Genomic DNA, 13,471 nt, shown 5'->3' with positions numbered 1-13,471 from the left:
CTATCCAACATTACATCCGTCAGTCATCTTAAAATACTATTGCATCACTGCAATTCTCGAGTGTGGTACACAAATAGAAATTAACATAAAAGATTAATCAAACATGGTTACAATTTGTTGTACTTACTGCAGCTCAAAGACAACGGTGCAAGGAAATGTTGGGTAAACAACTTTATTAACCAAGACTTACAATAAGGCACAACTGTTTTATCCAGCATGTGGCAGATTGAACCTTCACACTACAAGAAGCAGTGATGCTAAAATTCATTTAAATTTAATAAACCGTTGCATAGTTTAATAAGGCAATGTAAAAACAACACTAGACCAAAACTGACCACAGACTTGGTGAACTAATAGGGGCCATCAAGGTCATCAAAAAATCAAGCTTTGGCATATGGAAGAGTCCACCGTACTCGACCCCACCCGCCCACCTACCTACAGCCCTCCCTCAGTCTCACCTACAAATTGGGCAACAAAACCAGCACGAGTCATGAGGTACTACATGAACTCATGCCAACATTTTTAGGATCTGTAAAACTCTGCCTTTATTTTCCAATTCTACTGCGCTGACAACTACAGGAACAATTGGGAAATCCAGAGGTAGAGCGAGCATTTTATTTGCTCATGGAGTTATAGAAGACCTGGGAGCTGGGATCCAACGGCTTGGTAGCAGCAGTCTCCTGTTCACACGGTTCTCTGTCCTGAGCTTCAACTATGGGCTCCTCGTCTTCACCTTCATCCTCACAGGTGGGCAGGTGGAAGAATGTGGTCCAGCCATGTACATCTGCCAGCTTATGAAAGGAGCGCAGAACCAGGAACATGAAAGTCAAGCCCACAAACAGATATACTGGAGGGAGGGGAGAGAGAGAGAGAGGGAGAGAGAGAGAGAGAGAGAGAGAGAGAGATGTAAGCCACAGTGTTTGACAGTAGATTATGCTCAATTATTTTTTTGTTACTTTAACCTACACTATAGGGCATTTGGGAAGAAAGTAGTTCTCAATAATTATACAAATCCATTTTGTCTACAAAAACTATTTTTATTTTATTTTTTACCATTTATAGGGTTTTATTGCCAAAAACACTGCCATATATTGCACATAAATGCAATACAGAGGCAACAATTCAAAAGGTCTAACTGGTCCTCAGTGTTAAAAAAAAAAAAAAGATTAGCTAATGGCTAAAATATGTCACACGACTGCATCTAGCACACAAACATAACAAGCATATTTGCCAGCCCTTGTTATAATCCTCTTTAGAAAACATTTGTACTGGATTGTCCTGACCTAAATAGCACATATGATAAGCAGTTCCCTAGGAAGAGTGAATGAGCAGATTCTAAAAATGCTTCTATTAATAAATAGAATAACTGGAGTTCAAGTGATTTGTGGGAAATTCCCTAATGTTTGTTTGAACCTTTAGGGGGAAATTCACACTTCCACATAGCTCAGCGAGGTCATATGACAGTCACCGCAGTATATGTTGGAGCAGTAGTGAGCTGGTGTGAAGACTTAAGTTCAGTCATTTTCATTCGGCTCTACAAAATAATTAAATGTTTGCCAACAGGTTTGTGTTCTCATGAGCAGAAACCTCCCAAGTAAAGAAAGGTGCGAATGTAACTTCTGCCTTCAATGACCGTTCCACCCCCAAGGTAACTACTAACTTGCTGAGGTGTGAGGGGATGTCTTGCAGACTTCAAGAACATCCATTCAGCATAAGTTTGATGCCTTAACCTCAAATAATGGTTGGAGACAGCTTTATATTCCAATACTCTCCAAAAAAACATTCCAATTTGCCTACTGCTTTAACACTTTGAACTAACAGAGTTTGGCTAAATTGGATTTGTTGGTGTTAATGTTGGCCTGCCTCCATTCCACATCAAATGTCCTTTGCTTACAAACGTGCTTCAAAGTAAGATCACTGCATTTTAGGTTCCATCCAGAACCACATAGCAAATCCTTAAGCAATAATACTGTACGTAATGCACATCTTCATATGTACACCTATTTAACATTCATGAGACATCTGCACAGTGTTAGCAGGAATACTTGACTGCTGTCTTCCATGTTTTAGTTAAACTGGGCCAGTTTTCTCTCAATACGTCAATAAAAGAATGTCATGCAGCATTACTGACTTAAAAGAAATTAGATATGCAACACAACCATCTCATATGAAAATCAGTACTGTATTAACTAATGTGGGAAGTCGATAAGCAGTAAAATGCATCAGTAATGTTAGTAAAGTGCAGTCAAGGTTCATATTAAACTGCTATACATTAAAACTGCAGTATATGTATTTGTACAAGAGGCTCAACTCCAGATTTAACATCACCAGTCTTAGCATCACCACTTTTATCTACCCCACCATCTTACCCATAACGGAGAGCTTGTAGAGGGGTCGGAGCTGCTGGTCAGGCCTCTCCCCTGGCACAAAGTCCCCCAAGCCGATGGTGCAGAGGGAGATGAAGCAGAAGTAGAATGCCTCCAGGAAGGTCCATGAACCCTCGATGTGGCTGAACACCACAGCTGGCACCACGAAGAACAGCAGCACCACGATCAGTACCAGGATGAGGAAGTGCACGGAGCAGGCCGTGCGCGGGTGCCACCCGGTCCACTGCTGCCAACGCTTGATCGGCCTGCAAGTCAGCGGCTGAATGAGGCGCTGCACACACGCGGTGAGCACCAGCATGGTGAAGGGGACGCCAAACAAAGCATACACGATGGAGAAGGCTTTCCCCCCATCCGACAGAGGGGTTGTGTGGCCATAGCCTGAGGAATTAGCAAAGAAATAGCATCCTGTGTGAATACAATGTTGATTTCCAGATGTTTTTCCCTCTGGAGGGTTTTCCCCCCAAGCAACTCTACGTCTGACAACAGATTATGAAGTTTTGCTCTGAAGGAGAAATTCACATATCTGTTGATATTTAGGGTGTATTTGAGAGTAACCATAAAAATACATCATAATGGCACACTACATGATTCATGCAAATGAAGGCCATCTAGTACAGACTAGCATGTTGTATGAAAGGAAACCTGAATGTAGAACAGCAAGTTGATCTACCTCCTATGGAGGCATTTACTGGGAAAAAAAAACATTTTCATCCCAATTCACGTTTTATACAGTATGAACATTCTCTGCTTCTGTTCCACAATAACTTGAGATTATCCCTTTTCACTAGTTAAAACAAACTTTTCTAGGTCTTTGTCCACAATCTTGTATAGAATCGATCGTTGCAGGCTGTATGAATCTGAAAGAAGCAAACACCGGAGTTCACGATGACATGGTATTCATTTGCACCCACAGCTAATATGATCTGATAAGGACACTTCCTCCACACAGAAGTGCAGTGAGAAACATTTCATCAGCTCACTACACTCCCACACAGTCACGTAGGCCCACGTACAAAACTGACTCGACTGTGAAAGCACCTTCAATGCAAAACATTTTAGTTTTCTGTCTTAATTGGTAACTGATTATTCTAGGCCTCTAACGATTTTCTTGTGTCTACGGACTCTCACGAATTAGATATGATGGCACACGGGTTAGTGTAGAAGATAAATGGTTGTCGCTACAGACATGAACCGTGTGTGTTGCACTTGAGCGGCTACGTCCGTGTCATTTCACAATGCTGCATTACTGCACTGCTTTGTTTGAGGAAAAACATAAAAAAAAGAAAACGACGACCTGTTTTGGTTTGTAATAATAAACCACATTAAGATAAACAAGTTGACAATGCACAGATGTTAACGGACAAATACGCTTGCTCTCATCGTCGTATATATCCACTCACCTACGGTCGTTACCAAAGTATTGGCAAAGAACAAAGACGACGCTAGATCCCAGTTTGAATTGGTAGATGTATTGTGAAAAACGGACACTCCGTATTTGTTAGCTCTTAAAACTCTTACTAAAAAGTTTTCCAGTGCTGTGGCATTAATACAGGTCAGGTTATTAAGAAGTTCGGCTTTGAGAGAATTCAGCTCGGTCTTCAGATTCTCCTCCACAGGTCGCTCGATAGCCGAGAACACCAGCGCTCCCAGTAAAAGATAGGTGAAGTATAAAAATATCAGGATGGCGAGAAGACATAAAGATCTAAACACAGTGGACATCGCTGTGAAGGAGTGATACACGCCTCATCTACGTCTTACAAACTGGTGTTGGCAGCTTCTCCTTTTAGGCTCTAATTCAACTCCTCCCTCCACCAACAGCTTTGCCAGATCGCAGTTACTTTTGAAGGAATTTCTCAGCATTGTAACTAATAACTTCCGAGGCATCTTGTGCTGCCCTTAGAAAAGTTAATGGTAAGTGTCTCAACCCAGAATAGCCCGCAAAATATACTACTAAATACAAATGGCTTCATACATATGCTACTTCTTACACGTCGTTACGGTATGTGTTGTGTTGTTTTTTTACTTTGAATTATATCTTCCTGATGTGATCACATGTCCGTTGCGGTTCATGGTTGATTCAGTAAATAATATGGTCGCCTGTTCTTTCTACATGACAAAAACTATCTTAAACGGAGAAGAGCGGGCTTCCTGCGCCTTCTTTGATGGCGTTTCACAAACAAAATGTAATGCATGAGGAGTCACGTACTGAGAGGACGATATTATACCCACTTTGAGTCAAACATGGCAGCTTTGTAATCACTATTTATAAAACTAGAAACCTCTTCTAACTACAGAAAGTAGGGGATATCTTAGAATATACACAGATCAATGTGTTTTGGGTGTCATAAATTATTCACCATCTCCATTCATTAAAAATCATAACTGTGAATACAACCAGAGACAAAGTCAAATTCATGAATTCATTTATTCTTATAATAAATCAACATGAAGTATGTTAAACTGTGAACACTGGTGTTAAAACTGAAAAAATGTGATCTTCACATTTATTAAAAATGCCACACTACAGTTTAATATTCAGAATGAAAAGCAAATGTAACAAGGAAATGTCATTTAAAGTAAAAAATGTGTTTTCCCCTTATGCTCTGTATCTCTCTGTGTGTTTTCTTGTATGTCCATGTTTAATGTTCATTTCATCAAGTCATGTTCTTTCATACATTGGACAACACTCAACTGGGAAACATCAAAAGAAAGCATTGTAATTGGAAGAATATGATCTTACACAATGACTTTAGGTAAATACTGAAAGCAGTATCCGGGTGTTTAGAGGAGTATAATTTGCACAGTATATATTTGGACTTTTCCTGCAATATTGGAAGAGGACTGTGCATGTGACAGAAAGAGATTCAGTAACTTCAGCCCTTGTGTCAGATAATCAATAAGATGTATGTATCCATATACCCCATCACCTTAGTATGAGCCTTCCATAATGATAAATACCTGCTTGGTGTCTACTGTGTTTAATAGCTTAAACATCACAAATAGTTGGAAAAAACTTTTTTTTTGACATAGTAAAAAAACTCAACAAATAACCTTTCCAATTGACTTCGAAGAGGGCAGAGGGTCAAACTGCAAGTATCCGTGAAGGGAAAGTAAACAGTTCATCCTTACTTCATGTTATGTTTGAGAGGGCAGCACAGTTCTGCGGGTTTGACTAGGTCTACGCAGGCTAGGCCACAATATTCCTGTTGATGTCATAAGAGAGTCTTCTTTTAGTATTACTGCCGAACTTCTGGCTGGAGGTGGGCAGGTTGGGAGAAAACCTGGCAGCGGTCTGCTTGCTCCTGTGCATGTGTTCCTGAGGCAGGAAATGGCTATTATAGCATAGATCTTTATTTATAATAAACTTTAGTAGATACAAACCGATTAGATAAACACACCAAGTACTACTTATTTTCACTGATAAATAATGTTTCCATATCTCATTTTGCTCCGTTAGAAAAAAATTAAAAAGATCATAACTTACAGAGTTGGGGATTCCAAAGTGTAGTGACTGAAGGACTAATGTATGGGACATAGACTCTGCTCCCTTATATTTCAGATCAATCATCCGGTCCAGATCCTGAAGTCCATCCCATGGCTTGAGGTTCCTTAAGATAAAATTTCATTGATGGCATTCAGTGTCAGGGACAGTGACAAACTAGCATTTAAAAAGTGAAATAGTTCATTTAATGGAACCTTTTTGTAATTACCCCATTGTTCCAACGTGTCAACTGATGTAATACCAAAATTTCATTCATTGCCACAAGATGGCAGTATAAGACTACGTAGCATTTCACAAATAACACAAAAGCGCAATTAGCAAAAAAAAAAAAAAAAACTCCACAATAAAGTAAGACACTATAGGCAATATGCTCCTCCTAACTGTGAAACGAATAAAATGTAGAGTGATAAAACAATTTTCAAAAATGATTGGCTACCCAGTGGGATCCATAATGAGACATTTCTCAGACTTGCACAAGAGTTTATTTACTAAGGCTGACAAAGAAATACCATATGCAACCTCAGGCTCCATTACCCTGATTTCATATCACCTGTTTCATGACAAGCGTGAAAAAATGGAAAAGAGTGCAAAGTGAAAGGTCCATGAACTGAGAGCTCTGTAAACACACTCAGCAGCAGATAAGAGGTCATCATACAGGCAAGCCTAGCTGAAGAAGCTCAGCAGACTTCTACCATCATCAAATATTCTTGTAGCTTATAAAATAATGCAAATATTCATAAGACCGAGCTATGTACTCATGATATCCCAAAAGATATCCGCAGTTATCACGCAACACACCCAGGTTTTCTGCCTCTGTTCATGTCAGCTGGAGCCCACAGCAGGTCCTTCAGTGTTGGAATGCACTCAGAATCTCCACAGGAACGCTGCATACAGGGGAAGGCTTCTAAAAACACACGCTGCTGTAATTCACAGGAGCAGGCAGGCACGCACACGCACACACACGCACGCACACACACACACACCATATGATTGGCATTTACAAAATGATCAACATACAAGTGATCATCACCAAGACTTATGTAAAGATTATTAATGTGCAGAATGTTAAATAATCACTATGAAGAAAAAGACCAAGGAAACCAATCACCAGGAGTGAGACAAGCTTCTTTGAATATTGAGACTGATCCAAAAGCAAGTGATTGTAATCACAGTTAACTGATTAACTGTTACATACTGCTATACTTTTAAACACAGCTATGATCATTATATGGTACAGAACAATTAGTCTTACCACATTACGGAGAGATGGTGTGAGGTGTGTGGTATCCACTGGTTTATGGGACCACCAGTGGGCAGTGATCTTCTGTTCATCCTCTCTAGTTTCCTGCTTGAAGGCAGTCCATGAATCAGTTGACTGCTGGGATGTCTGGACTCCAGACCAATTAGATACCCAGGACACAGGTTCATTTGCATCAAAGGGATTCATATATTCTGCTGAGGCAAATGCAAGAGTTGTAGAAGATATTAAATTAAAATGTAATGCCTTTAAAATTTAAAATCAAGTTTTATCTGATCTACATTTCTTCAAATATTAACATTACCATAAAAATTTAGCAAATTAAATGGTTTTACTTCAGACTAAATAACAACCGTGCATAGCAATACTAAACAAATTAAATATCTTTACATAGGCATGTTATTATGTCATTGCCTTGTTACAGCCAGTATTATACAGTAGAGACACTGTTTTCAGTGGCCTATTTTCTTGAATGGTCTACTTTAATGACCTGATTTCATTACTCAACAAAAAACTGTTTCAATTAAATCCCTCTTCCTACTTACCTCATTCCCAATACAGTATGTACAATAATTCTGAATGTAAAGAATTTTAAGAATTTAAAGCGGCAAATGCAGAAAAAAAATGCAGCAGAAGTTAAACAAATACAACTGAGCATGATGTATTTAGGACAATGGAGAAATAGCTAGAGACTCTGGAGTATAAACTAACAATATACCTGTTACCTTTGAAGTATGGTTTACGTTTACGTTTGAAGTACGTTTCCCAAAAGCTCCCGTAACCCGAAACACAAAGAACATCCTTCCGTTTAAGACGTTCCTAACACGAAGATCAATGTGTTTTCTAGATGTGCCCAAACTGCCAGTCAACTCTACTTGAGGATTCTTTCAAATGAACCTACAGGGCTTTCCTATGGGCATTATAGATGACTGTGACTTTCATAATGTTCAGACATCAAGTAATTTTGTAGACATGAAGGACAGGACCTAGATCCCCAGTCAAGAGACCATATTGACCCAGAACATGTCATCAAGTGAACATGACAAGAACATCAGTGAATGAACAAACCTAGTGATGTGGCAGCTCAACTGTATCTGTAAAATGTATAAATTCTGAGATGATAATCTTTGGCCCATTTGCTTTGAATATTATCAGTATGTTTAGCATCATTGCTTTAGGTGCACAGGTCATATTAAGACGTGTTACTATGGAGATAACGTGGCAAGTTTCTCCAACGTCCTTTGCTTAAGCCACTGCCTCTTTAATACTGCTCAATGCTAACAGGATATCGCACAGAGAACGTCTGAAAACAGAAATGGGGGAGAAAGTCTTAAGAGAGAAAGAGACACAGAAAGATAGATAGAGATAGACACAGACTGGGAAATAGAGACTAAAAGACGTATAGAGATAGCCAGAAAAGGAGAGGTAGTAGGCATTCATAGAAACTCAGTAATTATTGAAATATTCACATTTTTTTCTCAGTTTTGGGAAAACTCAGCACCCCGGTGTTGACCGGGGTGCTGGCCCTAGACAGGGGGGTTGGGGGTTGTGCTGGCGTGTGCAGAGTGTTGACCAGGGGCGGTGTTGAGACATGCTTGCCCTGAGAAAGGCTTGCTGTGTTAGGAATTATTGATGCCAAATTACTTTTCCTCCACTGCCTAGGAACTCCACAGCTCACTGCTCTTATGGATAAAAAGCATAAAGAGCCAGCAATCCATTTCCATGTAGATAAAACCGAATCTATCTTAAGACGCTGCAGTTACTTACCAACACAGTCATGCTTGCTACAAGGCACTTGTTGGAGCTTGTTGAACCCTTCAGCCCAGATCTGCTCTTCTCCTGCCTGCATGAAGACTCCAAAATCATCCTCTTCTTCTTGATCCATCACAACAGGCCTCTTCTTCATGGCCACCATGTGCCCATCCAGGCCCATCTCCTGCTCCGAGCCAGGCTGGAGCTCCACATTCCTAACTGTAGCTCCAACCTCTTCCTGCTTGCTTACAGCTGAGGGGGCTGTTGCTATGGTTCCAGCGCCATTTGAGGAGGTGGTGGGGGCAGGATTAAGTAGGGAGGTAGCAGCAACACCAGTATCGGCTTTTGAAAAGCTGGTGCCTCGTGATGGAGATTTAGCAAAATTCTCAGGTTCGGCATCTACGTCCTCCACAGGCTGCTGTGAGCACCATTGCTCCTCCCCCGCTCCTACAGGTTTATGACACTGCCCCACATTTGCCCCCTGCTGGGTGCTGCTGGCCACGTCCAAGGCCTCATGTTTCTCTGTAGGCCCAGTATAACAGGTCAGGCAGTCTTCATTTATTGTGTCCTTCCTGTTACACTGCTGCTTTGCTTCAGTACTGTCTGAGGGGTTCCTGTATTCAGGAGCTACACTACTCTCTCCATAGGGGAAGTTAAATTTCCGCTTTACCTCTTCATCCACATTACTCTTATTGGTGACCTCCATAAGCACCTGAAATCCTGAGCTGAGCTCTTTGAATTCTGGCAGACTACTGACAAAGTTTGCATCCTTGCATTTTGTAGTGTGACCTGCATCAGTTACACATGTGCCTGTGGCCTTTTGGCCATTGTTGTAAGGACTAGGCATTTCCTGCCCCGTATGACCCTCACAATTACAAGTTTTAGGGCCTAAGCACTGCTCACAAACACTGGAATTAGCTTTGGCAGATCCAGAGTTTTCAGGCAGGACCAAAAGCTTGGAGTTGTGTAGGTCAGACTTGTCATCATTCTGGCTTGCAAGACCTGGCTGTATACCCCTATCTCCATGCCTGGGTTTGTTTCTCAGGCACTGAGTTATGGCTGATGTTCCAGTGAAAGCCTCTTTCTGCTCATTGAGGTGTGTGGTGAAGTAGTGCCTTTTATCTATCCGTCCTTGTTCTAACCGTGAGAAGACAACACTCCCTTTACTATCACCTGCCACGCTTCTGTCCATAGGCCTTTCCACTTTACTTGACTTTCTCCACTTTGGGATAACCTGGGGTTTGAACTCAAAACCTCCCACATCATCCTTATTTCTCCTCTCTTTTCCATTCACCAAATGTACATGCGCTGTCTGGCCCACACCTCTTGTGCCAGCTGCCTTGTTGCTCACAGTACAGAGGTAACTACATCCCTCAGCCTTGAGAAAAAGACATTTTGTCTGAGTCTGTCTGCTACCCTCTGAGCCCTTTAGTGTGGCCACTGTCACCAGAGCTCCAAGCCCTCCCTGTCTGACCCCAGGAGTGTGGAACGAAGCTACGCCGGCCTCCGTTTTTCTATGGCCACTTGCAACTTGGCTAACCCAACTTCTCTCTCTAGGGAGGGGTGTCTGGGGGGCATCTTTTCTCCTGCTTCTGGAGTATCCTCCACTTATAGCCCATGCTCTCAGGCCTTTGATCAGTGGGATGGCCCCCAGCTCCAGGGCACTGCTGAATGGAGCAGTTCTATGCTTACGCCCATGAAGCGTCTCTCTGTGCCCCGTGTCCAGACAGGGATGGTTATTGTTGTTGTTTTGTTGTAGCATACTGGTGGGGACTTGATGGCAGAAGGACGGATGCAAATAAGTGCTAGACCAGAGCAAAACTGCCTAAATCAGTGTGAAATATGCTCAGTGAAATTTTTTTCCATCACTTCAATGCCAAATTTGAACAGAATAAAAGTATCTTCCCAGGAGACTTCCCCTGCAAAATGTTCACACACAAGCACACAGTTAAAGAAAAATAATTAAAAAACACACCCAGAACATTTACATGTTGAGTATCCAATAGGCCTAGTGTCCTCACATAGTATAATATTGGACCACATCTCTAATTATAGGCAACAAATGGTCAGGTTTTCAGTATTAAGTTTAATTCAGTATTTGTTCACCACTATACATTTCACTAATAATGCAACAAGAAGAATGATCATGTTATTATGAATAATCAATTATCGTTAGGAATCCAGGCTACACAAAATACATGCATCACCGCGTCCATTTCTCAAATATCCGTATCAGAACATAAATCGTCAAACTGAATTAATCTGATATCTTACCTCAATGTTTTGTCCATCATTTTCAAGTACTAACGGGGCCACATATCACGACATGGACCAAATGGCCGTGACTGAAGGTGTGGGAAAGGAGGAATTTTAATATAATCTTCATGTAATTCCCGACACGTCTTGATTTCGGCGTTTAATCCATCACATATCAAAGCCGTTAGCGAGGTTTCTTGGGCACAAACGGTCCTCCAATTGGATGACTCTGCAGGCCATTACGATTCTCTAATAAAAGCTCCCGTGTCATGAGTCCTGCTATCTGGAGCGTCACACCTGCCGACAGCGCAGCCGCGCGACAAGGAGACGCAGAAGCAGTGCGCGCGCTCATCTGACCAACCGAAGGCTGTGCAATCGTGCGCGCGCGCGCCCTGCAATACTGCTGCGCTTACGCAAAAGATGGCGCGAGCGCGCAACACACACACACACACACACACGTCTCAAAACCTACGTCAGTCACAGATCCAATTACGTATTACGAGGGCTGTTGAGGTCTGGTGACTACCACCACAGTTTTTGCAGCATGTAGACAACCGTTTAAAACCAGAATGGTAACGGGTAGGCGATATAGAATGAATAACGACAATACAGTGAATGCGTATTGAAAATCTAAAAATCTCTCGTCGTCTCATTACTCCCCCTTGGCTTGTAAAACAGATGTCGTTTTGTTTCACTGCTCTTATGAACCTCTCTACGCTTCTTCCTCTTGGCACGCTGCTCTTGAGATATCGGCCTTTTTCTCCCCGTTTCTTTATCTCTCCTCCACGTTTCTCTCTGTTTGTAGGTCACCAGCATCACGTGCGCTAGAGCAGCTTCTGATCATTTTCATCTGTTACTGAATATCAGCATGTAGTGGCAATGTATTTAAGATAGGTAAATGATATTAAATTATACTTGGCAGTTGAGGCAATGGACCATGAACATAGTGCGTTTTGCTTCTGGATCCTTGTCGAGGCAGTATCAGATTGTAGCTGCTGTTGTGTTCTGTTCAAGCAACTAGTGTGTGCATTGGGTGTGTGAAATCTATCTTGTCATCGCAGTAGTTTCTTAGTAGTACTGGGTAGTTGAGACGATGGGTCATGAGCATAGTAGTGGGATTTTATTAGATCATAGTGGTTGGTTGGTTAATACATCCTAGCCAAGCCTTTTGCATGACTCCAGATGTTAGGTGCAGGATTTTATCATCTTCCTGTATTATGTTACTTAATACAATGTATTTAAGATAGGTAAATTATGTTAAATTATACAATGTATTTAAGAATGCATTTATTTTTTGTAATTTCACTAAACATATTTAACCAAAAATATCATGTTACTTTAATTATAGTAACAGGGTTGCAACTCACTGCTAATATAGCAAGTTACATGTGAAATTTAGCTATTTTACCAAGGTCAATTACCAATGTGGTTTTACAAATACATAAAATAAGAACTGAAATTATTCAACATTAAAAATATGAGTAACAGTGTTGTGTGGTATTATCTCATAATATCTCTTAAAATCTATAAAAAATGCAAAAGGACACTCACCTTTGGTATAAACATGTTTTAATTTTTTTTATGCATGGGTGATATTTCCTGTTTGTAATATGACTTAATATTTTAACCCTTCGTCAGCCAGGCAAAAATGGTTTTGGTAAAACAGGGTTGCGTGCACATTCAGGGACATAACTTCATGGCACAATAATGGCTTGTCATCAGCAGACAGGGACAGGAGAAAAAAAAGTTTTTAGAGATGTCCAATTCAGTATGTTTACATCTGAAATTAGCTTTTTTTCCAGCAAATTATTACATTTTGCTTTATGATAGTTTAATTGGCAGGAAATATGATCAAATGTGTTACTTTGGACTTTTATATATCATGAGATACAGCGCCTTGGGAATTTGGAAAGGCGCTATATAAATCGAACATTCATTCATTCATTCATGAGAGTGCAGGAAATGTCTTCTAATTCTAGAATGTTCCTACTGCTATTATATATATTTTTATTATTAGTGAAATTGTGTTGTTACGCTCTATGCACATGTTTGTATGAAGAGTATTCCACGAAGTGAGCTAACTCAGTAAGCCGGGCTTTTTATGACAAGCCTGGCTCATTTTGCTCAAATTTTGTTCCATGAAAGAGGCTAGACTTAAGCCTCGCTCAGTTACTACAGCAACATATACGTTTGTACAAACCTGCTCCGTACCAGGCTAGAGTTGAGGCTTAGCTTAGCTGGACTGCTTCTATTGGCTGAGCAGTGTGATGTCAGTCTCGCCATCTGGGAAACAAAATTGAGGAACAAGGTTCCGCT

General features: G+C 40.9%; 3 protein-coding genes across 4 annotated transcripts in view; 1 reads left to right on the top strand and 2 right to left on the bottom strand.

Moving 5' to 3' along the window:
• Positions 1-158: 158 nt before the first annotated feature.
• kcnk6 (potassium channel, subfamily K, member 6) lies at positions 159-4,106 on the bottom strand. Its single transcript, XM_076988949.1, has 3 exons — positions 3,788-4,106; positions 2,370-2,765; positions 159-847 (listed from the first exon to the last, which is right to left on the bottom strand). Exons 1-3 carry the CDS (start codon positions 4,104-4,106, stop codon positions 615-617), a joined length of 948 nt encoding a protein of 315 aa, XP_076845064.1. The 3' UTR covers positions 159-614.
• Positions 4,107-4,220: 114 nt separating this feature from the next.
• The window catches only part of LOC143490239 (uncharacterized), a 43,506-nt gene continuing 34,255 nt past the window's right edge, over positions 4,221-13,471 (top strand). The window contains exon 1 of the mRNA XM_076988888.1: positions 4,221-4,298. The gene's annotated coding sequence lies outside the window, so the exon portion shown is untranslated. The remainder of the gene's footprint in view (positions 4,299-13,471) is intronic.
• On the bottom strand, positions 4,794-11,889 carry LOC143490270 (uncharacterized). Of its 2 annotated transcripts, none has more exons than XM_076988901.1 (6): positions 11,174-11,889; positions 8,915-10,818; positions 7,142-7,344; positions 6,688-6,809; positions 5,872-5,995; positions 4,794-5,703 (listed from the first exon to the last, which is right to left on the bottom strand). In XM_076988901.1, the coding sequence occupies exons 2-6, from the start codon at positions 10,659-10,661 to the stop codon at positions 5,575-5,577; spliced, it is 2,325 nt and encodes a 774-aa protein (XP_076845016.1). In that variant the 5' UTR covers positions 10,662-10,818; positions 11,174-11,889; the 3' UTR covers positions 4,794-5,574. The 2 variants fall into 2 exon arrangements, with proteins under 2 accessions (XP_076845016.1, XP_076845026.1); XM_076988911.1 differs by having other exon boundaries at positions 7,142-7,341.

Source organism: Brachyhypopomus gauderio, chromosome 2 (genome assembly GCF_052324685.1).
Source record: "Brachyhypopomus gauderio isolate BG-103 chromosome 2, BGAUD_0.2, whole genome shotgun sequence".
Lineage (NCBI taxonomy): Eukaryota > Metazoa > Chordata > Actinopteri > Gymnotiformes > Hypopomidae > Brachyhypopomus > Brachyhypopomus gauderio.
The sequence above is the reverse complement of the archived record's forward strand: the minus strand, read 5'-3'. Positions and strand labels throughout refer to the sequence as shown.